We start from the raw sequence: 24821 nt of genomic DNA on the forward strand, positions 1-24821 counted from the left end.
CTTGTTTAGAGTGGAGGAGCAGCCTGTTCCTCCTTACCTTAAGCTACCTCCACAGGTAGCCCTTGCTAGATATGTGGATGAGACAATGTCTTTGTGAGATTCTTTCTTCCCCAAGCATTTTCTTTACTTCCTTTTTGCCATGTTCCTTTTTTCACAGTTTTCCTTCTTTTTGGCTGGTTCCCTTGATGATTTATTTTTTTAATACTTGTCTTAGCACATTTTCCTTCTGTCCTTATCCTTCTCCAAGACTGTGGTTTGAAATAGAGTTCAAAGTCAAAGTTCTCAAGCATGTAGCTCTCAGGTCCAGAGGCAAGGAGGGAAAACAAGTGGGGTGCTTGTTTGTGCAGCATGGGCTGCACTTGTTCATACAGCCACAGCCTTTCTTCCAGTGTTTCCATTTCTCTCATTCCTGTTATTTGCTAAAAATAGGCATTTTTATAACCAGAATTTATTTGCCCAACTTTTTTTCATTTAAGCTCTTTTCTGAGCCCAGAAGAAAAGAATAGAAAATTTTTCTTTCTGCTGCCAAGAAAAATGGCTGATATTCCTAGCAGGAGATGGGAAGTTTGGGATATTGGCTGTTGCTGTGAAAAGAGGCTCAGCCACTTGGCCAGAGAAAGCCCTGGTATTGCCAGCCTGATAAGTGGATTTCAGGGGGCATAGACTTCCTGCAGGACCCTTACACAAGTTTCAGACATCGCCCAGGGGTTCTTCTTTAGGAGATAAATGCTTTAACCATTTTACTAAACTTTCAGTGGAGTCGGGTTTTTTCTCCATTCTTTGCTTTCAAAGTTCAGCTCTCACCAGAACCATCTGTGAGCAGTGGGATAAAAGTCAATATAAACTGTATAAAATCTCATAATATAGGTCAAAAGATGGAATCATTTAGAAAGATATCATTGAATAAAGTCTTAATACAATAAATTGTCAGCTGCACTCAGCTCCACCTCAACATTATGTAAAAAAGTCATAGGTTCAGCCCTTGTTTAGCCTAGATAATTGCTATGAGAGACAGCAGTGAAGTCTTCCTAATATTGCTATGTAGATTAAAATGGACTTATTTTTAAAGTTGCTGTGTGCAGAAGGTTACAACAGACAGTGTTTTCTCATTAGTGACCATCATTAGTGTAAATGTGTTGTACATAGATCTTGCATAGTCACATGTAGGTATCCCATGTGTAAAAATATTCACCAAATGTAATATCTAATCTGGTTTCATAGGTCATGACACTGGCATTGTTTCTTTTTAAAATCAAGCTTAGTTTTCAGTGAAATAGGAGCAATTTATGAAACTAAATTTAATGAGATATTTGAAATAGAGTGGTTCACTTCTGTCTAGAATAAATAGGTAGAGGTCAGTCTGTTAGACATCACCTCCTGCTCACTGAGAATAGAAAATGTTTCTTTATCTCATTAGTGAAAAATACAAAGCTTCATGCAATAAACTCAGAGAACATAAAATCTAGTAGGAAAGAAAAGTGAAATTGATAAGATCAGATAATATTTTAATTTTGTAAATTAAGCTGTAACTTCAGATTTTCATTCTCAGGATGCAAACTGTGGTCATTTAGCTAGAGAGAAAGAATGTATTCCCTTATTTTTTTTCTTCACTCAATAACTGTCTTGAAAACATAGTAGATGATAACACAAGCATCCACAAAAGGTATTGCAGCTTATGTTCTTCCCTGTGTGACTAGCAGCCATGGAGAGCAAAAATACTCTCTAGCTGGATGGAGGGCTGTGAGTGAGGAGGGGGCACAGCCTTTGATGTCAGACCCCCCAGCCAAGGCACGAGAGGAGCTCCTGGTGCAGCAGCAGGAGCAGGCACAGCCCAGCAGAGCCAGGCTTCCCACAGGACTTTGCTTTTAGTCTTGGCCCAGGCACTGCCAGGCTGAGCCAGAATCTGCCTCTTCCCCTCCCTTGGGCTACACAAAAACATTAATCCATCTGGGAGAGAAACTTGTTCAGTTTTTGGGAATTGTACCAGGTTTTGGCTAAAGAGATTAGGACTTCAATTATGTTTCTGTGTTCTGCATATATCTTTTGATGTATTTGCATGAATGCCAGGTTAGTGTAATTCCTTTTGGCTGAGGTATAGGAATGGTCAGGCTCTCTGTAAGAAATTGCTTGTCCTAAAGCCAGTGCAAATGAATTTCCATTCATTAGTTGATAGAGGCTGCTGAGAGCTCATGTAAACTTCTGTTATTGAAGTTTTCTTCTATTCCCAGTTTATTAATTCAGTTATATTCAACTGATACGTGCACACACAAAGTTTATATCTGACATCTGATATGCTGCAGCTTCATGGAGACTTCCAGTGTCACATGAAAGATGCTGTGGTCAGTCAGATTCCACAGGCATCAGGCATCTCTGATGTAAAATTTTCAAAACTGCAGGAAGAAGAAAAAGAAGCAGAGTTGATTGGTCTCAGCAAACTCCTGAATCAGGAACCTTTTTGCTGTTGAGAGGTGTAACTGTATCTCAGATTTCTAATCTTTAACAGAAGATCAAAGTGCAGTTGCAGAAGAGTGAAAGCAGTTTGGCAGAGCTGCCTGAGAAGCATCATGTTAAGGACTCAGGCATGGTGCAAGTGAAATTTTATTTCTTTTCAGTACAAGTTGCACTGAATCTCAGGTTCCAGGTGTGAATACCTACCTCAAGGAGGTGTTCAGGAACAGAAGAATAAACTCAAACAAGCAATAGCACCTATCTATAAACAGTACTTTTGGTTATATTGATTCTTATAAAGTAGAACTCAAAAATTGTCAGATACCAGAAATGCAGTTGCCCCAGTTTGCCATTCAGAAACAGGTTGTGATAGAGGAGCTGAGGGGGCTGGGATTGTTTACCCTGGAGAAAAGGAGGCTCAGAGAAGACCTTATCACTCTGCAATGAGGTTGAAGCAGGGTTAGAATGGGTCTGTTCTCCCACGTATCAAGCAGTAGGACAAGGTGAAATAGCCTTAAGTTGTGCCAGGAGAGGTTTAAATTGGATATTAGGGAAAATTTCTTCAGGAAAAGGGTTGTCAAGCATTGGAACAGGCTGCCCAGGGAAGTGTTGAATCAACAGCTATGGATGTATTTAAAGGACTTGTAGATGTAGTACCTGAGGACTTGGATTGGTGGGGGGCTCAGCACTGCTGGGTTAACAGTTCCATTCAATGGTCTTAAAAGTCCTTTCCAACCTCAATGATTTTATAAAATAATGTTTTCTTTGTGGCCTGTAAAAATAAGCTTGTTAAATTTCAAGCTAAATATCAGCATGTCACAGCAGAGGGAGTGGCAGGCCTTTTGAATCAGGGACATAATTCTGGGTGTCCTGTTGCTGTTAGAATAACAGCTTGGAGGAGTTCAGAACAATATGACAGAAGCAAACTGGATTTTGAAGGCTTTGATTGTGAGAAAAGATCAGAGCTGAACAAGCAGTGAAGAGAGAAAAGGACTGAATTTCTGTGCTTGGGTGCACAGATGTGTAGTTGAACATCACAGACATATTTAGCCTAAATATTGTCAAAAGCACCTGGAGAATAAGATTTGCTCAGATTGGGAAATAGTGGCTCTTATTTTGGAATTCTGAAACATGGCAATAAAAATCCATATTAATTGTCACTCACCTGGAGATAGATTCCTTAAGATTATGTTTTTCAAGCTTTTGCTGCACAAAGTTGTTTTTAAAAGGGCATCAAGGCTTCATGACATCATTTTAAATGTATTTTAGAGAAGCAAATGCAAAACAGATAGTGTCATGGGCCTGTACAAGCAGACCTCAGATGCAACAAGTTATGTACCTTACACCTTTTATATGGTTTTTCATTTGTTTGTTTCTTCAGTTTAACCTTTTGGCAGTTCTTGGCATTTCCTGAGGAGAACAGGACTTTCCTGCTCCTTGCACAGCTGGCTGTTGATGCCAAAAGCAGTTTCATTTCTGGAGAGAGAAATTCTGCTGAATACCTGATGATTGCTGTCCTTAAGGAATTTTTCTTTCCTTTTAATCTAAAAGGTTTCCCATCCACTCCTCTTTTACTTTGCTGCTCCCAGCAAATTCACAACTGCTGCAGCTGCTTCAAACAGCTGCTGTGCTAACTCAAAACAGATGTCAAAGCCAGAGGTCTGACATTTAGTGGAAATCTACCATTAAATGCCACCTCAGTGCTTTATTTGACCCTGCTCAATAATGGGCCACAGAGGAAAACATTTTCACGCCGTGTTTGTGCCCAAACTACTGAATCTCCAGGGAATTGGTTCACAGTTAGAGAGTAAGATTGGCAGGATTTTCAAAGCCCAATTCATCTCTCCTGCAGCACTGAGGAGTTGCACCACTTCAGGTGGCTCTGTTGGTGGGCCAGGCTGAGTTTTGCAGTTGTGGTTTCATGGCAGATGCATTCTGTGAATGAAGCTCAGAGAGGTTATTTAGGGCCACAAGTTCTTCAACTAACTGAAGCTGCTGAGAGAGCTTCACAGATTTGCAGTGCTGGGCCCCTGCTGGGAGATAGTGAAGAAGTGGGAGCCAAAACTGATTAGAAATGAGACCATCATGGCTTAAAAGAGCTAAGAGGCCATGACATAATGTGAGAACATTTGGACAGAGACTGGTCCTCACAATTTGGCATGGTATTGCTCACCACAGTTGTGGTGTGGTGCAGTGAAATTACAAGATCCCACAGCAATAAATGAATGGCACTAAGAATAGCACCCTTTTTTAGGAGTTTTATTTTTATCTCAGTCACATTAAAACACACCAGTCACATTTTCTCCTCTCACTTGTGCATCAGCCAGCCTCTGTCATGAATGGGACCAACATCCTAAGTGGAACTAGCAACTTTCAGCACTGCAAATAATGCAATTTCCTTATTCTGACAGCAAAATGTCTCATGATGCAGACTTTTCACACTTTACTGAGTCAGTGAAAGAGTACTCTGGAGTTACTGTCCTGTGGAGTATTCTGGAAATACTCTTCCATTTGAGATACTCTGGCCTCTCCTGGGTTGTGTCACCTTCTCTGTGCTGAGCTCCTGGATCCCACCACAGTGAGCCCAGGTGACTGAGGTCCCTTACTGCTCCCCTTTTGCTCAGCAGAGCTGATCTGGCTGAGCTTCTCTGCAGATGGGGCAGTGGTGGGGCGGACTAGGTCTTCCCTGGTTTATAATGCCCAGTTCTGGTGCAAACTGAGAATATGCTAATGAATTTAATAAAACTTCAACAGATTTTTCTTTTTGTCTTGAGAAGAAAGGCTCTTTGCAGAGCCAGATGTCCCTTTTGTGCAGGCTGTCCCTTTCCTGAGCTCAGTGGCAGGGGCAGTGGAATTGTTGCTTTGTGCTCTCTGTTTTGACCTGCAGAGACTCCTGCATGAAGTTTTTGGTGGTGCCTCTGCTTTCAGGCTTGATGTGGTCACTTGCTGTGTACCTTTGCCTGTGATGCAATGCCATGTGGCTTTCCAAAAAAAAAAAAAAAAAGAAAAGCTCTTCTGTTTTGTAAGGGCAGGAAATGTTGATTTGAGCAGAAATAATAGATAATTAGGCACCCATGGATTGCGTATTAGTATTTGGATGCCTTACAGAACACAAATTTTCAGTACTGCAGCAATATAGACAATCTTCTTCCTCTGCAATTTATGCCAAACCATACTCCTTGCCTTAAAACTTAGAAACAGGCATTCATTCATATGCAAAAAAGAAAATAACGTAAAATCCATTAAACCCTTTTTAATCTTCCTCCAGAAGAAATTAGCTGTTGCTGGAGTAGCGTGGATCTTTGCTGCATTTAACAAATTCTAGGGCTGATTACTCACCACAGACTGTCCTCACCAGCTGTTTTGTGTGGTGCTGAGCTACCCCAGTTACCTTTAAATTCATTCATTTTCAAGCAGAATCCAGTCTGTCTCATGTAGATGTAAATTAATCACTGTGTAGCTGCAGTTGTAGGTGCTTGTGCAGACAGGAAGGCATTTTTAAGAACTCCAGTATTTTGCTGGTAGGCAGTTCCTTTCTCTTCTTGACCCAAGCTAAACTGTGGACCCAAGCTAATCTCCTGCTGGGTCCCATTCCTGCCCCAGGACTCTTTCAAACTAAGCTGTACTGTGCTGCAGTTTCTGGAGTCCTTAAGCTGACCTAAACCCTGGGGCTCTTCCTGAGAGAATTACCAAAGTATGCAATAGATTTTGTATCTTCCTTTCCAGGGATTTTCTGTTACATGATTGATATTGATGAGATATTCTCATCTCCCCTTTTGGAAAGCATTTTTTAGGGAATTTGTGACTCCTGACATAAGTGCCAGAGGAGGTCTCAGGCTCTGCAGACACACATGAAAGTCCTAGAAGGTTAGGCAGCCCTGTGAGGTGGAGTCCTTAGAGCTCAAGTGACATCTCTCAGCACCAGCAGGTGTGGTACAGACATCACTGGAGTCATGATTTCACTGAGGAGCAGAATAAAAACCCATGTGCAGAGCATGTTGTTATTGAACCTATTGCTGTCCTTTTTAATAGGAAGTGTGCTGCTGGGGAGAGGGAGAGGGGTAGGAAGGGGCTAGAAGCTCCTCTGTTCTGTAAATGGTAACCTCTGCTGTCCAGGCCTTCAGAGGCTGCCCCAGCCCTTTCCATTGCCTGGAGTTGGTGGGAGCCATGGCTCAGAGCCATGCTGGTCAATGATGCCATTCCTTCCTCTGCCCTCTCCTCCTCTCCTGTACTGCCTCTGCTCTGCCTTGCTCTGCTGTTGGCCCTTGTTCTGCAGCTTGTAAAATTCCCATAAAGCTGTTTATTGCCTCTCTTCCCTTCTCCTACAGCCTGCCATAGAGCAAAACTCAACAGTAATTAGGTGACTGTTATGCTGACTCGTGTGTTCTCCCTTATGTGTCTGTCTGTCTCCCCAGTGTCCCACACATCATTTAAAATTGCAACATTTACAGCAGCTCTGGGGCAAAGATCATCCTGCAGCATCTGCTGCAGTGACTTTCTCACTGGGACTGCAGGTGTGGCATGGCAGAGCTGCCAGCAGTGGGACATTGGCAGTGGGACAGTGACAGTGGGACAGTGACAGTGGGACACTGCTGCTGGAGACAGCGAGACTGTGACTGCCTGTGGGGTGGAAAGGTGGACAGAGGGTGTTTCTGTCATTGACTAACACCTGGCTTCCATTTTCTAAAAACAAAATATGCTATGAGAAGTGTTTGAGAAGAATCAGCATGATCAGAGGATGGCTTCTGTGAAGGCTTCTTAGGAACATCTTTGGAGCTAAACCCATTATTGACTCCATTTTGTTAGTACTTGAACATGATAAGATACTTTCTCTTTTTTTTCCTTTTTTACTTGAACTTTTCTCTCTTGTTTTTCCCTCTGCCCCCTCAGTTTTACCATGCTTGCAGGTCAGCACATTGCAAACATATTTTACAATATATTTATCCTGAATGTGAGCATGTTGCATTCCAGTGTACTTCTGTAGGTGTGAAATATGTGTGTACACATAGGCATCTATATCAATGCATTCCTCAGGGTATGTAGGCCACAATACAATGTAAAGTGTCTGGGTAAATTAATTTGAAATTGGGGGAAAATGTTTTCACCATTTACACTGATTGCTAGAAGTACTCAAATTTGCTAATTAGGATGCTCAGAAAGTGAGTTCAGATCTTGTCTGCAGTCCTTATTCTCAACTGACAGGTGTGTAAGTTGGTGTAAGTAGTTTTATCAAGTCTTTTTGAGAGGTTAAGCCAAGCCACAGGTTACAGAACTGTTGTTGAATAAATCAGCTCAGAATCATCAGTGGATTTCAGTGCACTTTTGGTCTTTGTTTAAGCAGAAATGCATTTTTCAATGTTAAATTTCTAAATGAAAATTGAAATGTCTTTTACAGTATAAAACATATGTTCATGTGTGGTGGTTTTTTTCCTCTCTTTCTGATAATTATTCCACTTCCTCTCTCTGTTCCTAAAGGAGGAAATGCCCCTGGAAAGCCAGTGAGAGAGGTTAGTGAGACGCAGGCTCACTGCCATGGCTTCTGTTTGTCACAGCTTGCTTTCTGTGCCCAGCATGTGTGTGACACAGCACGGGGTTGCTTGGGTTTGGTGGAGGGTGGGGGTGGTTTTATTTTGCTTTGGGTTTTGTTTGGTTTTGCTGAGTGCATTCCCCATGTGTGCTGTGACAGTGGTGTACCTCTCAACTTTCACTGGAGACAATGGCAGCTCAGGGGTCTGCATTTTCTTACATGCTCCCAGAGGTGGAAAATCGGGAATGGGGAGGAGAAAATAATACATTGAAATTAAGCCTCTGAATGATAAATGTTGTCAGTAAATATGCTGCAGTCACTAATTTATGTTCTGTTGCTCTTGTGTGTAAGCACAACAGGGAGACTGGGGTCTCATGCTGTTCTGCTTGCAAACATATATGTGCCAGTATAACAACCATCATCTCCAGTGATTAAATAGTTTTTTTAATATTTCTTTAGAAATATGAGAGTTGAGAGGTATGAGAGATTCAGGTGGTTTAATTTCCTGATGTACTATTGCAGAAAGAAGAATGCTACTAACATTCACCAGCTCCACAGTGTTGCATTCAGCAATGCAAATGGGCCTTGGTTTTCACTGTGCACTTTGGACATGGTTGGTTTGATGCAAAATAGGCTTTGGAATTTGTGTGTCGCTGCTCATTAATGGAGGAAAGCGTTTGCACTGCGTTGTCACAGCTCCTTTGAAAGCATTTCCAGAGCCTTGATTTTTCCTCTGTGAAGCTGCTCTTCACTTGCCAACCAGACACAGCGTTTGAAAGATGAATTTCTAGTGAAAATTATTATTAAAGATAAAATATTCAGAGACTGCCTGAGTGCAGTTGCAGTAGCTGTGAAATGACCTTTCCTGCACAGAAGGCGCTCGGTGTGGATGAGGCAGGAATTGAAGGGTAACCTGGTTTGCAAACTTCTGCTGCTACAGAGGGAGGGGCTGGTGGAAACATTCTTAACAGAGCTGCTGTGACCCCCCCAGTCACTGACAGGGGGCCCTGGGAAAGCCAGGATTTGTCCTGATGTGGTGCCTTGAAATACAGAGGTTCTCTGCTTCGGCTGTAGGTGCTGGGGCAGGTTCAGCTGCTCAAGGTGTGAGACCCTTGGTGCAGATTAAATCTGTCCTTGAATGGCAAGTCCTCTCTTATGGATCAAAAAAGGGTGCTTGAGATGGCATCAGCAGACTGTACAAATCCAGAAATTTAATGGGAAATACTTCACATTGAGCCCTGCTTGTTCTCAGCTCATATTCTCTGAGAACTGTTCTCCCATTTAGCAAAAACAGGGCATTGATTTCCACTATCCTCATTCATATTTATGCATATTACTCAAAAAAGCTTCTTCTGCAGAGAGCATACTCAATACAAATAATTAACAACAACAACAAAAAAAAATTGGCATGTTCTACCTGATCTGATTCCAGCAGTTTAACCCTAAAAAATTGACTTCAGTGAACTGCTCTGTGCTCTCTGGCTGAGTTTGTGCTCACTAATGGTTCCAGAGGGACCTCAGTAATTTGGAGAGCTGAATATAAAATGCAGTTGTCCACCTGTTTATGAAGGATATGAGCTAAGGTACAGAACAGCTTCTGCTTTAGGTGAGAGTCTGTACGTGCAAAGGCAGATCCCGTGGTTTAAAACTCACCTGGCCAGGTTCTGATTCCATTACTCACATTTGGTATTGTCTTTGTGTGTAATCCAATGGATTTTGTGGCATTACTCAATATTAATAAGGGTATCAAAACCCAAGTCACCAACAGGAAGGATTTTTCTTTTCTCAGGGAAGGGATAGAAATCTCTTCTGCTAGAAAAGGCCCTGTATTGTGTTGGGATTTCTCAATTTACTTTCAATCCACTCTTTCAAGTCTGAATGTTGCATATTTATTTTTCTGACAAGCTGTAGTATGAGATTGGTATTCTGTTACTGTGCCCACACCCCTGGGCCTTGATTCCATTAGAGTCTCTGAAGCAAATTCAGCAGATGTGAAACACATCATTCTCTGTGTGACCAGAAGTGAGCAGGTAGTGTCTGCAGAAACAGGTGTCTTCTGCTTCCCAAGCAAATGGCAGCTGTGGATTTTGTAAGTTTAAGTTAACACTGTCCATTTTGAGCTTTATTGCTGCATTTCAAAGTGTCTACTAGGTTTTTTTTTTACATAGCAGCATTTTTCAACCTTTCAGTGCCTCAAGCATGCATAAGACTTTCTCAGCTTTAATGTTAAAAAAGAAGAATGGAATTAATGCCTTCTTTGATAGCATTACTTCAGAAATATTAATAATAATGGAAAGTTCTGATTTTTATTTTTCTAAGTGCTTTTAGGACATTATTTCTCTCATTTGCTTCTTAATTAAAAATGCCAACGTCCTACATTCCAGTACTAGAGAGGGCGAGTGAGCAGCATCCAGTGGCAGCAGAAGAGCCCTATGGAAGCAGTGAACCTAAACACTAATTTAGGTACAGCCATGACAGAAGGGTGCACTCATTGCACATGCAGTCCCAGGAAATCATCATGTCCTTTGTCCTCAGCTCTTTGCAGTCTCAGTTAACCTGGCTGTTATTGCCATGTCCAGGAGAGGCACAAATCCTGCTGGCAGTGCAGACACCCAGCTGAGGGCGTGCCAGGTGCGTGGCTGGAGCGCAGTCAGCAGTGCTGTGTGGTCGTGCTCTGAGCTCTAACCTCAGATGGCTCTGGAGAAGACACGAGTGTTCAGTTTTTATGGAGGGGAAATTAAGCCCTGAGCTGGAGAGGGAGTGTGGATGTTGTGGGGGAGAGGGAGCTCTATCTCCTTAATCACTGCAGCGTGCATCTGGGCAGCTTTTGAGGAGGGAGGTCAGATTTGAAGCATGGTTATTTAAAAAATATTGTATCAATTAACAGATAAAGAAATAAAAAGTACTATTGGACATTTCTGTAATTTTTAAATATCAAAAAGTACCTAGGGATTCATGGGTCCATAAGGACTTCTAATTGCCTGAACAATGTAACAGATTATACTGACTGTGGCATACTTCTGAAAGGTTTTTTGTGTGTGTTTTTGGTTGAAGTTATTCTTTCTAGACCCAACTCTTTTTTGACAGAACAAAATAGTATTAATTTCTGAGGATGCAGTTTAGCATTCTGGGTTGTTCTAAGCCTACAAAAGGGCGATCAGTCTTCCTGGGAATGAGCTGTGTTGAAATCCTGAAGAGCCCTGGAGTTTTCTAGAAATAACAAATCACAACAAATCTGAATGCAAGCCCATCACCCCGTGGGCAGCCTCTCACAGCTGGGAGCATTGCTCTGCTTATACCAGAAGGGAATGTTCCCAAAAAGTCATGGAGTTTCAGGTGAGTAGAGCAGCTCAGCAGCTCAGCTGGTTTGCACCAGCATCTCCCATGAGTTCTTGATTTCATATGGCTTTGTCAGATTTTCATTTGTGGTGGTATAAGTTGCTGGATTGATCTCAGTCTGCGTGATGCCAGTGAGAGAGATTATCCCTTACAGCTAAAATAAATGTGGTAGGATACATTTACCTTAAAATAAACTATGTTTTGACCAAAACTTGGCAGGAATCTTTCATATGCAGTTACTTGTCATGCTGATGAGGAAATTACAAGGTTTTGCTTCAGATGAATAGGATGGCTATGCATTTATGATGTATGGATGAAATTGCTGATTGATGCATCTGTTTCTTTGCACATTAGTGCAGTTAGCAAACTGTCACCAGATACCAGAACCAAGTATTTTTTTTTGTATTGCTGTCTGGCAAGCTTTGTCAGAGCACAACTCACTGTCCAGTGGGTTTCTTGAATAGTTCTTGTTCAGATCCAGCCTAGTTTTGTATCATCAATGCTAAATGAAAAAAAAAACCAAAAAACTAACAACCTTAAAAAAATTGTATTTGTAGAGGGTGGTAGTAGTTCCCCAGAAGAAAAGAGTTCCAGAGGTTGTTGAGCATGGAGAAGAGGCTTTGGGGAGACCTTCCAGTACCTTAAGGGGGCTTATAAAAAGGAGGGAGAGAGAGTTTTATGTGGGCAGATAGTTATAGGACAGCAGGCAATGGTTTTAAACTGGAAAAGAGCAGGTTTAGACCAGGTGTTAGAAAGCAATTCTTGACTGAGGGTGGTGAGACACTGGCACAGGTTGTCCAGAGTTGTGGATGCCCCAGCCCTGGAAGTGTTTGAGGCCAGCTTGGATGGGGTCCTGAGCAGTCAGGTCTAGTGAGTGGCATCCCTGCCTGTGGCAGGGAGGTTAGAACTGGATGGTTCCTAAGATCCTTCCAACCCAAACCATTCTGTGGTTCTCTGAATAGTTCTGAGGTAATTTTTTTCTATTCCATAAAAGCTGCAGAACTGAGATCACTCCAGGCTCTGATTTACTGTAGAAATGTGAGCAGTGCATGACTGCCACAATATGCGAACTCTGGGAGGAGGATGGCGAGTCTGATTTTCCCCATAGGGAAGGTTCATTCCTGTTGCAGTTGTGTCAGGAGGGGAAGCCACTGTGCAGGTGTGCAATGGTCAGTCAGGCTCCAGCACATTACAGGTAGGGACTGCATGAAAGGTGTGTCCTGGATGTCCTGGTCAGGTCCTTCCCTCATTTGGGTGCTCCTTCCTCAAGGACCATGGTGAGGACTCAGCATCCAGACTAATGCAAAGCATTTCTGAGAACCAGAGTTGTGGGCACATGGCATTGCACTTCCTGTGTTTTTTCAGACAAATATTCTATCACAAGTGCTCCAGAGAGTAAATCAAACCCCCTTAGGCCAGGGTGACGTGCAGTTTTATTGAGTAATACTTCACTTATAAATGTTCAGTAACTGGCACTCTGCAGTGTGGAGACTTCTTGAGTTGGAGGTCACGTGCACTTTTTTGCATCTAAATAAATCTTTCTTCAGTGATTATTTTCTAACTCCTCTTTTAACTCATTTATGTGTTTGGCCTCAACATCAGCCTGTGGTGATGAGTTCAGTAATACAATTATGTGCTCTGTGGAATATAATTTCCTTCTGCTTGGTTTAAAACCTTCTGTCTGTTCCTTCCTCCTTGTCCTTGCAAGAAGTCTTGAACACTCAGTCCTCAGTTTATATCCTCATCTTGTAGGGTGCCTAGACCTCATGTTCCCTCTTCAGTCATATTTTTTCAGGAGGGAGACTCCAGATAAAGTTCAGCTGCTTAAACCATGATGTCTCTGTCATTTGAGGTGCCATAGGGTATTTGAGACAGTCATAGAGCTCTGAAATCTCACACGGGACTTGCAGGAGAGAGACATTTTTCTGAACAGCAGTGGGAGACCAGACAAGGTGTGCCAGGGGCTAAAATGGCAACTTTTGGCAATTCGGCTCCCCATCCTTGAGTTTATTTGGTCTCTAATTGTGATGAAGCCATTTCTTACCACCCATCACCACTTGCTGCACTGGTGACATGAGTGTGAGAAGTTGCAGGTCTCATCTCCAGAATTGCACTGTGTGTTTATTCATCACTTCTGTGTAGGAGGTTGTGGTTATACCATCTTAGGACTTCAGAGTGGTTATAGGTGAAGGGAAATACACATGTGAACCTCTGCACAGTAGTTAGCTGGTAATTGTGGCATCTTTGTTTGTGCTGGACTGCTGTCCAAAAAGATATTTAAAAATGATTGAATGAACTGGGTTGCTTAGTTTGGTCATCATTATATCTATCTTTGCAGGTATCCTGCTGAGACCTCTTGGCTTTAATGATTTAGTTAATTACTGCTGATCTGTTTGTTTCTCTTTTTCTCCTTGATAGAACACTGGATACTCAAACACTTGTAGCAACAGTCAAAAACTCTTCTGTGATGTCAATGGACTTAATTGTTGCTTTTGGTGAACATTGATAATGAAGAAGCTCCATCACCAGGGGGGAGATGGCTTCTTTGCAGGGTGGTTTGCCATAGCTGTTCAAGCCAGTGTTGCTGTTAAAGTGTTGTACAAACCTGGCAGCTTTTGCTAATGACAACATGTTGGACTTCTCCAGGAGACTTCTGGAAGTCTCCTCTGGAGATGATGGCGAGCAGCACGTGGAGAACAACGGATCAGGGAAGTTTTCCTGTCCACATGCTGCCACATCCTCTTTGCTTAATTTCCTCTTTGACTTTCTTTTTCAGGCCACAATGTAGGGAGCCTTTTCCACATGGCAGATGACCTGGGAAGAGCGATGGAAACCTTAGTGACCGTGATGACCGACGACAAGGTGTTAGAATAGCGAGATGTGTTTTACAACTTCAGGCGTTCCGCATGGTTTTTATAATATTCATACTACAAAGAGGATTAGACTGTAAGAGTTTACAAGAAAACAAATCTATATTTTTGTGAAGGGTAGTGGTACTATACTGTAGATTTCAGTAGTTTCCTAAGTCTGTTACTGTTTTGTTAACAATGGCAGGTTTTACACGTCTATGCAATTGTACAAAAATTATAAGAGAACTACATGTAAAATCTTGATAGCTAAATAACTTGCCATTTCTTTATATGGAACGCATTTTGGGTTGTTTAAAAAAAAATTTATAACAGTTATAATGAAAGATTGTAAACTAAAGTGTGCTTTATAAAAATAATTGTTTATAGAAACCCCCTTAAAAAAAAAACCACAAAAAAATATACTGAGGCAGTGCATTTGTTTAGTTTCATTTCAGCTCTGTAACAGTATCAGAGAGATTCATGTCCTGTGTTCTTTTCCTTGCCTATCAAAAAGAAAAAGAAAAGGAAAATATTTCCTGCAGTGATACCAGAATGGCAACCTTACATTTCTCATTGGTTTTGTCTGACTAGGGCTGGCTTAGAAAAAATAACCAAAAAACCTGAACTTCCAATGAAGGTAGTTACATTTTATCTTTCCAATAAAATTAAGAATTACATGACTTACTGTCCTGGTTTTGGACAGCAACTAGCAATTACACAGCTAGTTTGCAATAATTAAATGAAAGAGCACATTATATGACAGAGCCTGCAAAAAAACCCAATCAATTAAAAAAGAAAAACTCAGAAGAAAGTAGGAAAGAAGTTAACCATCCTGTGTGCCAGTGTTTCCTCTGCTGACAAAATTCCTGGATACTTTTAGTAAAAGAACATAGACATTGCCTTACTGGGTTGAACCCTGGGGCTCAGCAGGGCTGGGGACAGCTCTCCCCCCACTGTCACCTTTGCTGCAGAGGAGAGAAGAGAGGGAGATGCTCCCCCAGCCCCTGTGGGGTTGGCTTCTGACCCAAAGCACAAGTAGGGTACCCAGAGAGCTCTGTCCAGCTCCCAGTGCTGGTAATGAGCACGGAGATCCTCGATCCTCTGGAATAGGAGCCCAGAGCTTCCCACTGTCCTGTCTCATCCTGCTGCAGCAGCCGGTCCCAGGGAGCTGTGGTGCTGCAAGCCACCTTTGGGAAAGGCTGTGGAAGAGTTACTGCTGTTCTTGCCTCAAATGGTGATCAGGTGAAGGTAGTCACACTGCTCCATGAATATTTATCACCAAAACAAAGGCCCTGGTCCTTTCTCCTTCCCCATTTCTCTGTACAAGTAATCCCTGCACAATTAACAATAATGTGAGAAAGAGAGGAGCTGATAGAGAAACAGATTAGCCAGCTTGACTGCAGCTCTGTGAGAGAGAGGTTTGGGTATGAGGTGCTGTCAGCAAAAGCTTTACCACTTCATTTTCTCAACCAGCTTTTAATTTTACCATGAAATACATAGAAACACAACCATCTGACTTTATATTGCAAGAGTAAAAAAAATCTGTTACCTCTTCTTGTATGAAGTGTAATTAAACTTGGGAAAGATTTTATTTTGAATGCTAGTTAACATTGAACATGGCTAGTCATGCTATTTCTACCTCACTTTGGTTTTGTGGTGTTCCTGACAATTACATATGATAATGTTACAGCATCACCACGTGTCCATTGTGTGACCAGGTCTCATTGTTTAAGTAATAACAACGTTAATCATTTACAAAAAAAAAGTACAATCCCCCCAAACCTCTGCTTTCCTAATAAGGAGCTTTTTAACACTTGATTACAATAGGAACCCTCACGATTTCTCATGTCCTTTTTTATCAGAAGGTTTAAATTGCGATTTGAGAAAGAGATGGGTTTCTTCTTTTTTCCCCCCTTATACATTAAACCTTCTCTTCAGAAAAATTACGGAGGAAAAAGAGATTGCACGATTGTTTTCATCAGGGTTTTGTTTTGTTTGTTTTACTTTCTAGATCTTAGTTTTGGAGTGAGTCTGTCAAAAAGTATTTAAAAAGTTGAAAGCTTTATTGCTGCTTTTTTAAGCATAATTTGGGAATTATTTCATATTCCTTATAATGACAAAGTATTAAACTGTAAAACATAATCAGTGTAGTTGAATACATAAATACCATATGGCATGTTATTTCATCGTTACTCAGTACTGGTTTATTACTTGGATATCATAATATATTGTGTTTTAACACCAACACTGTAACATTTACTAATTATTTTTATAAACTTCTGTTTTACTGCATTTTTTCACAACATACCAAATTTCACCAAATATATGCCTTACTATTGTATTATATACTGCTTTACTGTGTATATCAATAAAGCACGCAATTATGTTATATAAAAGGCGCAGGAGTTTTTGTGGCTGTTCAGCACTCACCCAGCACATCTCCCCAGAAATCCCTGCCAAACTGCACTGGCCAAACTCTCTGCTGGCATCACCTCAGTGCCTCAGCTCTCCCTGGTTTGGGGTTTTCTCCCCTGCTGAAGTTGTGGAGCTCCTGTGCTCCCAAGCTTTTGGGGCTTTGCCAACCCCACAGTTCTTACCTCACCCCTGACAGGACCTTCAGACCAGATTGATTCAGTCCAACACTTGATAGTCTCCTTGCCACCACGCATAATGTTAGGAAAACCCTCTCTGGGGCTTTGGGAAGTGTGTGTTCCCATCAGAGAGGCTGATCACACATCTCCCTTATCTAGGAAATGTGTAGGCTGTGATACCCAGACTCCACTCAGCTGTGTCACAATGCTGCCTTTGAGTTACCTTTTGGTGGTAGAAAGAATGTGGTGGGAAAAATAATAAAATACAAAGGCAAAACCAGCATATGTTTGCCTATGATTTCGATAATACAGTGAAGGAGAAGGTGGGAATTTCCTCATTTCATTCACATGAGGAAATAAATGCACATCCCACATCGACTCTCCCAGACTCGAGTTACTCTGATTCACTCCTACATAAGTCAATCAGCGTGTGCTGTTCTGAAGTCTTCCCTGAAGACTGTGCAATCCACAAAGCACAGCAGTCCCCATGGTGGCTGCTGAATTCAATTATGCAAGAGGGAGGATAGCTCTACTCATTTCCCCCACACCTGTGACCCCATGAATTACAGCTCCTGACATCCCATCAACCAGACCTGGTGTTCCTGAGTGGCTCTTAGGAATGTTTGCCTTATGTATGTTCAGCAAAATACCCTCCTTAAGGACTGGTCAGTGTGTTTCCTTTGCTCTCTGGGCAGAGGGGAAAATTAGTTCTCTTTGATTTTGTCTGCCTTGTAACGTGCTGCCATTTATTCACTTCTGGACTTCTCAGTCTTTGCTCTACCATTTGGATGGATGGATGGATGGATGGATGGATAGATAGATTAGATAGATAGATAGATAGATAGATAGATAGATAGATAGATAGATAGATAGATTAGATAGATAATGATAGATAATCCTGAGGCCCTGATAGCCAGGTCAGCAACACTGTGGGGGGTGGAGGTTCCCTTCTCAGTGAGGCCACAGGTCTCCTCTGCTCCCCAGTGCCCAGCTTGGTCTCACACACAGCTCAGGGCAGCACACGCTGCTCCCCTGCTGCACAACCCCTGCTCACCTCTGCTCAGCCAGGGAGTGCTGCCCAGCCCAGCCCAGCCCTGGGCTTGCTGCTGCACTTTGGGAGCCCAGCACACCCTGCCAGCCCATGGGGCTGTGTGGGCAGCTCTGCTCTGCTGCAGTGGTGGGGCAGGAGAAACCAGGGAGGGGGACAGCTAAGCTGAGGGGAAAAAACACCTTTTCAGCTAGGATGGGGAAAAAGAGGGAAAGCAAAGGTGTGCAAGGATGCATGAAAGGTCTGCAGCTGCCAGGGTGTGTGATTCACTCCATGGTGGTGCCTGCAGCAGAGCATCCCCAGCCATGCTGGGCTGGGTACATGTAGCAGGCACAGTGCCTGGAGTGCTGCATGAAGCACAAATGCTTCCAAACCCACCCACGTACAACCAGCAATAGCTGCCTGCACTCCTGGCCCAGTGGCAGCTTCCAATGTGATGCTCCATGCAGTCACTTTTGCACCATGTGCCCTGCAGTGAAGGACAGCTGCCAGCTTTGTGCAGGTGGGGCTGAAGCTCTGACACTGCATGGACGGGATCTTCCCCCCTGCAAAGGTGCAGGAGCAGCAGCAGGACACACCTGGGCCCAGCCCCAGCCCTTGGGCACTTGCCTGGCTGTGACCCATGCTGGCTGCCTCCGGGCACACCTGTGCACTCAGGCTGAAAAACAATAAATCTTCCTCTTCTTGACTCAGGCTCACCGGGAATTTGTTTCGGCTCTGAGCAAGCATATCAACTTGCTAGAAAGTGCCATAAATCTGTGCAAGAAAAATGGGCCTGCTGAGACCAACCAAGGTGTAACATTTCCATACATGAACCCCATAAGCTGATAATGCTGCTCAGCAGCTGAGGAATATGACTGCAGCAAATAAGTAGCAGCTCCTAGTGCCAAAAACTTGGTATAAAATCGCCTGTGGTTAAGGGAGGGATGAGAGTTAAGGAAATCCTGGAGCTATAGAAGTGAACTGTGGGACTTCACAAATACCAGGGGCTCTTTCAGCCTATTGCCTAAACCCCTACTGCTTGCCAACCCAAGGCTCATATTAGTCAGCTTGGAAATTGTTTACCAGATGTAAAGACTTCTTTATTGTTGTTATTATCTGAGCATTACAATGGATATGCCATTTATTTAATAGCTGGCACATGCTTGTAAAAAGCTGAGTCCAAGCAAGTTCTCCCTATTTGCTGACATAAGCAACCCACTGCTTGTAAGGCTTTCCTCTTTCTCTCACCCTCCCGCATGCCCCTCTGTGCACACATGCACAGATACAGAAAAAGAAAAAAAAACAATATTTTATTGTCTTTCTTGCTGAATGGAAGAGTTTTTTTCTCAAAAAAAAAGCATCTCCAGGAATAACAGCATCCTCACACCAACCTATTGGTATGTCTAGATTTGCAGCAAGTATTAGAAAAAAGGAGATAATTTTATACATATATTTCTATAACAGGAAACCAAGAAATTATGTTAACTCACTCAGCATTCCTTTATTTATTTCCTTTGCACATGACCCAAACCAACAACATGGAGTGCCATTTTGGAGGTATAATCTCTTTCAGATCATTATCAACAATAAGATGAGAGTCTTTAAGAACACATTATTGTATAAAGACAAGGACAAGTTTAGTAAATTCATCTGTTAGAGGTCCATGAGGCTGTAGAAGATGGCTTGGTCCCTGGCACACGTGATCTTCTCATTTCCTCATGCCTGTGTGCCATGAAGCTGCTGCCAGCATCTCCTCATCTCCCAGCTGCTGCAGCTCACTGCCACCACTCTGCTGTGTGCAAGGGAGAGAGCCACATCCCTGCTCACCCCAGAGCTCTGCTCCTTCTCCTCAGGCTCACAGGCAGCCAGCAAGCAGCTGAGCAGCTCACCTGTGGGGCAGCATGGGCCAGCTGGGGAGCACAGCTGATCCCTGCCAGTCAGGGACCACACCTGGACCACACCAGGCCAGGCCTTGCATGGTCATTCAGGGGACAAAAGAGGCAGAGTGGAGGCCCAAAGTGTTTGGAGGAACAGAAGTCAGGTGTTGTGTGCACAGGGAGATTTACATAAGGGTGTTTTCATACACTGGTGGTGTTGCGACACAGTGGGAGGTTAGAGCTACTTCAGACCAGGTACCATGCCCCAAAATCAGACTAAAATTGTTCAATTAAAACTGTTCCAACTCATTGCTGTTCAGTTTGCACTAAAGATGCTCTTCCTGATGGCCTCGGGTGGACTAGTACAACATCAAAAGTATCGTCATGAGAGGATTTTTGCTTCTGCATCAGGGTACCTTTTAGTTGTGCCTCATTCACCAGACAAATGGGTTTATTCTAACACTGATGTAGGAGATGCTTCTTTTTGCACAGAAGATTAATGGCAGTTGCCAATATAATTCCCTGCTGCATCCCACAGTGAATGTTTAGATAAAGGCTGCAACCAGCTGCAGATGATAAGACATGAAACTACTGGGGTTTTTCCTACCAACCACAAATATGTGATTAGAAATTAGAAAATATTAGGTATGCTAGAGTAAATGCTAGATACATGAATACAGAGCAGTATGCACACAGACAGACAGGCATGAAACACAAGACTTCCTTGTGTGTGTGTGTACATTGATGAACACACTCACATCCCCAGACATGCTCACACAAGCCCTTTGCTCTGCTGAGCCTGTGAACCATTCAATCAAAAAAATGAACTGGAATCATTTGTGTCAAAATAAATAAAGCTTGACAATGTGCATTAATTCAGCTTTATGTTAAACTATAACAGCCTGTGTTTTGCAGCAGCAGAGCAGTATTTTATGAAGCAGTTGCTGAAGTTCCTTCAGGAATTTTGATTCCTAAGGAAGTGGCTGTAAGCACATTGGCTCAACCTAATGTCTGCTTTTGTTATTCTTCTGAAACACCTGGCAGAGCTGGCATGGTCTTCCAGCCTTGGCAGAAGATAATAAAAGGCATCAAGCCTATAACTTAGCTTCTTTCATCTTTTCTTCTCCCCCTCCCCCCCCTTTTTTTTAACCTCACTGAAAAGCTCAAAGCCTTTCTCCAGCAAGACCTTGCAGGCAGACAAACTCCTTTCAATGACTTACCATGTATGTGCTTTTTTCTACATGTTTTTGACAGCTTCCTCTTCTACATTAAGAAAAAATTGTACGTTGGAACAGTACATGAAGATAAAAGACCATTTGCATCTCTAGGTCTTTTGGCTGCAGGTACTCACATGATGCCCCAGAGTTTCCTATTTTCATGCTGCAAAGCTGCTTTACTGTAGATGCTGTGAACATGGAACATGGGGGTCTCTACCCCCCCAAACATTTTTTTCAGTATATTTTTCAGTACATAAGGATTCCTTTAAAAGTTCCCTAATCCTTAGGATACTCTTTGTCTCCCAACAAAAATATGTTGACTTTTACTTTGTAGTCACTCATTTTTGCTTCTGACGTCCTGGCCTGGCTGCCCACAGTTCCCTGCAGTGCTGGACAGCTGAAGGCAGCCCTGGCTGTGCCATCCCCATCAGGCCCTTCCCTCTCCCACCCAGGCTGCCTGTCCTGTCCCCAACCTCACTTCCATGCCCATTCCACACTGTCCTCATGGGCAGCAGCATGGAATGGTGTCCCAGGCTCCCCTTAGCCAAGAGCACTGACCCCACAGGCCATCAGCCTCCACCCCTCAGTGACAAGGATGTCCCATTCCCACCCCACTCTGGCACAGGCTCCTGCCAAAATTCCTCATTTTGAAGCCCCCCAGAGCTCCCCATCACGAGGCCAACACTGCAGGGCTGTGCTCACCACAGCCTCATTACCCCCTCTCCCCTCGTGTTTTTAACAAACCCCATGAACAACATCTCACCACAAACCTGATCCAGGGATCCCTTCCAGTGCAATTCATTTGCTTAACACTCCGTGTTGCCTTTCCTCCTGCTGAGGTTTTTATTCCCCTCCACTAATTTCCCTACTGAGTCTCATTTTTTCGTGCTTCATTAACATTTTCCTTTGTGCCACTTCTAATACATAGCTTTACTTACAGAGCAGCTCTGCCCCTCCAGTCCCCATCTCCCATCCCTGCTGGGCTCTCCCCTTGCTCTCTGTGCACTTAGCAACACCAGCCTGGGGTCCCATTCCTCCCTCATAACCTTGGGCTTCATTTTCTGTCTTATCTCACTCTCAATGTCCCTAACACTGAAGGCTTCCAGTGAGAGATTCCTTCTTTTTTTAATGTACTGATGTAGGTGATTACAGTCCCTGTAGAAAGGTATGCTGGTTTGCTTTGATTGTATAGGTGGATTTTCTCCTTGTCTGGTGTCTTTGAGGAGCTTGGGGGGGTTTTTTGAGATTTTTTTGTTTTGGTTTGGGATTTTTTGGGTTTTTTTAAGACAGGGGTTGTCACCTTGCTGGCTTTTGGAAATTGTGTTGGCCCAGATGACCAATGAGGCTGCACAACCCTCCTGTGAACCGTGACTGCCAAAGGCAGCCCAAAGGACTCTGCTGCTTCCAAAGGGGGCTGCAAACTGCACAGTTTGTGTCCTGAGCAGGCAATTCACTCAAGTGGCCATTTATTTTTATTTTTATTTTAATTTTTATTTTAATTTTTATTTTAATTTTTATTTTAATTTTTATTTTAATTTTAATTTTTATTTTTATTTTTATTTTTAAAGAGATAAACACACAAAATCATTATCCACAGTGCTTGTGGATACCTGCACCTCTCAGAATAGCTTACTGCGGACCTAGCAGCCAAGCCTGACGTGTGTTACTGAGGAAATCAGGCACTAAACTCATTTTGCTGCTTTCCTACACCCACCCCTCAGCACTGGGGGGCTTAGGGAGGTGTGATCTCCATCAGGCAAAGCCCGTGGTGCCAAGCCCAGCTGGGTAAATGTCAGGCATCAGCAGCTCCCAGTGCTCAGGTACTGGGGATGGCACTGGCTGTTGCTACAGGCACCAGAGCAGGGAATGATAATAATGCCAAGGCAGTCTGAGGGGGAAAGGGCAATGCAGGATATCTCCATTTCACTTTGAATATGGCTCCAAATTAACTGCAGTGAGTAATTACCTGTGAAAAAGTAATAGTGATGGTTTCATAGTTTAGGGGAAAACTCCTTAAGCAGCAGGCTGCAAGAGACACTTCTGGTTTCTCCTGCCATAAAAGGGCATTTTTTTGCTTTTGTATGAGAAAAGAAATCACAGCCATGAAGTAGCTCACATCAGTTATTGCTAAGGCAGCTGTTTCATTATTGCATGCACTACTGGGTATTGCATTTTCCAGGCTGTTGACTGTTGTGCTCGGGTGGCCTTCCCACCCATTCTCCCCAAACCCAATGGAAGAATTCCATTTCCATGGAAAAGGTGACATTTTCTCAGCTCCTGCACACAGAGTTTTTCCCCAGCTAGGCTCTGTGTATGATCCCAGAACTTCGATCCTTGCTTAGCACCTGCAGAATAACTTTCCTGACTTCCATCCCATTTATACAAATTATTTGACCTTTTTCCCTTTGCCTTCAGTCACAAAGCACTAAGCTGCCAAGGAGAGCCAGCTGAGTGTGGCACAGCCTTCCAGCATCCCACAGAAAGAGCAGAGCATTGGGATGCCTGTTGAGGCAGGGTTTTCATTAACAAAGACACTCATTGCCCCACAGCTTCCTGGCTGCCCAGGCCAGGTGACAGCATTGCTGGTTGGGATCTTGCCTTTAGTTCCTTTTCTGTTGGAACCCAGGACATTCCTCTGGCTGCCTTGGATGACTCGAGACCCTGGCAGGGGGCTCAGAGACCTTGGCACAGAGTCAAAAACACCTGTGCCTTCGATTTTAACTCATGGAAAAAAATAACAACTTTGTGTGAGGATTTACAAGCCACAAGGGTTTGAGTAGAATAATAGTTAATTTGTCACAGGGTGAAAAAGTAGAATTTTGGGGTTTAGATGGAGGAATCTGGACGCATCCCCGGGGCGGTGTTATGTCTTTATACTAAAAACTACATATACAATGTTTACAATTACTTCCCAATACCTATCACCTGTGTTAGACAGTGAGCTTCTACTCTAAACCAATCCAAAAGTGCCAACATCACAGCAGAAGATGGAGGCCAAAAAGAAGGAGAAAGGCAGGACACGCCCAGATCCCTACATCTTGCCCCCCTGAACCCCCATTCCAGAAACCCCAAAATCTACTTTTTCACCCCATGATAAATTCACTATTATTCTACTTAATTTGTCATGGCTTGCAGATCTTCATCTAAGGTTGGTAACTTGCTCCATGGGTCACAATCAAAACCACAGGCATTTTGGGCTCTGTGCCAGGGTCTGTGAGACCCCTGACAGGGGTCTTGGCTGCTTAGGACAGCCAGAGGGATGTTCTGGGTTCCAACACTGGTCTTAATCCTTTCCCGTTTTCCCTCCCCCTCCCTGATGCCTCCTTCTCTCTGGAGCTGTGGGAACAGTAGTGCTGAGCTGGCAGCAGCAGCAACACCCACACCCCTGACCCACCCTGGCTTTCCTGGTGCTGTCACAAGTGTTGTGTGACACCCAATCAGCTCATCTCCATAACATTTCTTCTGTGAGGCACAAAGTGCCACTGTGACAAAGCTGTGCCTCTGCCAGGTCACAAATGATGTCCCCAGAGCACACAGGCAGACACAGCTCCAGTGCAGAGCACAGCAGTGGCGCCTGTCCATCTGTCCTGGTGATCTGCAGCTCCCATGTGTGATTCCACATGGCTCTGCTGAGCTCTTTAATGGGCTGTGTGGGTATAACAAACACCAGGGCAGTGCTCAGAGCTCTGAGCTGGATGGTCATTTAAAAAGCTGTGAGATCCAGAGAGACAGAGAGAGGCATGCACTTTTTTGTGTCATTGCTGCATAAGAGACTGAGAAATCCTGCAGGTTGGATCCATTATGTGCAGCACATTATCCTGTGACATGGAGGAGAGACACGGGATCATTCCCAAAATATCCTTCCCCACTGATAAATTGCAGCAAGCAGGTTGGAAGCTGCTCAGCGTGACGGATAACCTACTTAGGGGAGCACGTGCATGAT

General features: G+C 43.3%; 1 protein-coding gene across 4 annotated transcripts in view; it reads left to right on the forward strand.

Moving 5' to 3' along the window:
- LOC102033021 (dystrophin) overlaps positions 1 to 16559 on the forward strand; it is a 391913-nt gene extending 375354 nt beyond the window's left edge. For 2 of the 4 annotated variants that reach the window (XM_031063886.1, XM_031063887.1), the window contains 2 exons: positions 7924 to 7955; positions 14091 to 16559. In XM_031063886.1, coding sequence (XP_030919746.1) covers positions 7924 to 7955; positions 14091 to 14102 — 44 coding nt within the window. In that variant the 3' untranslated portion in view covers positions 14103 to 16559. The remainder of the gene's footprint in view (positions 1 to 7923; positions 7956 to 14090) is intronic. The other 2 variants (XM_005429311.2, XM_031063885.1) reach the window with 2 other exon arrangements.
- Positions 16560 to 24821: the final 8262 nt, after the last annotated feature.

This window comes from Geospiza fortis, unplaced genomic scaffold, assembly GCF_000277835.1.
Source record: "Geospiza fortis unplaced genomic scaffold, GeoFor_1.0 scaffold331, whole genome shotgun sequence".
Classification (NCBI taxonomy): domain Eukaryota; kingdom Metazoa; phylum Chordata; class Aves; order Passeriformes; family Thraupidae; genus Geospiza; species Geospiza fortis.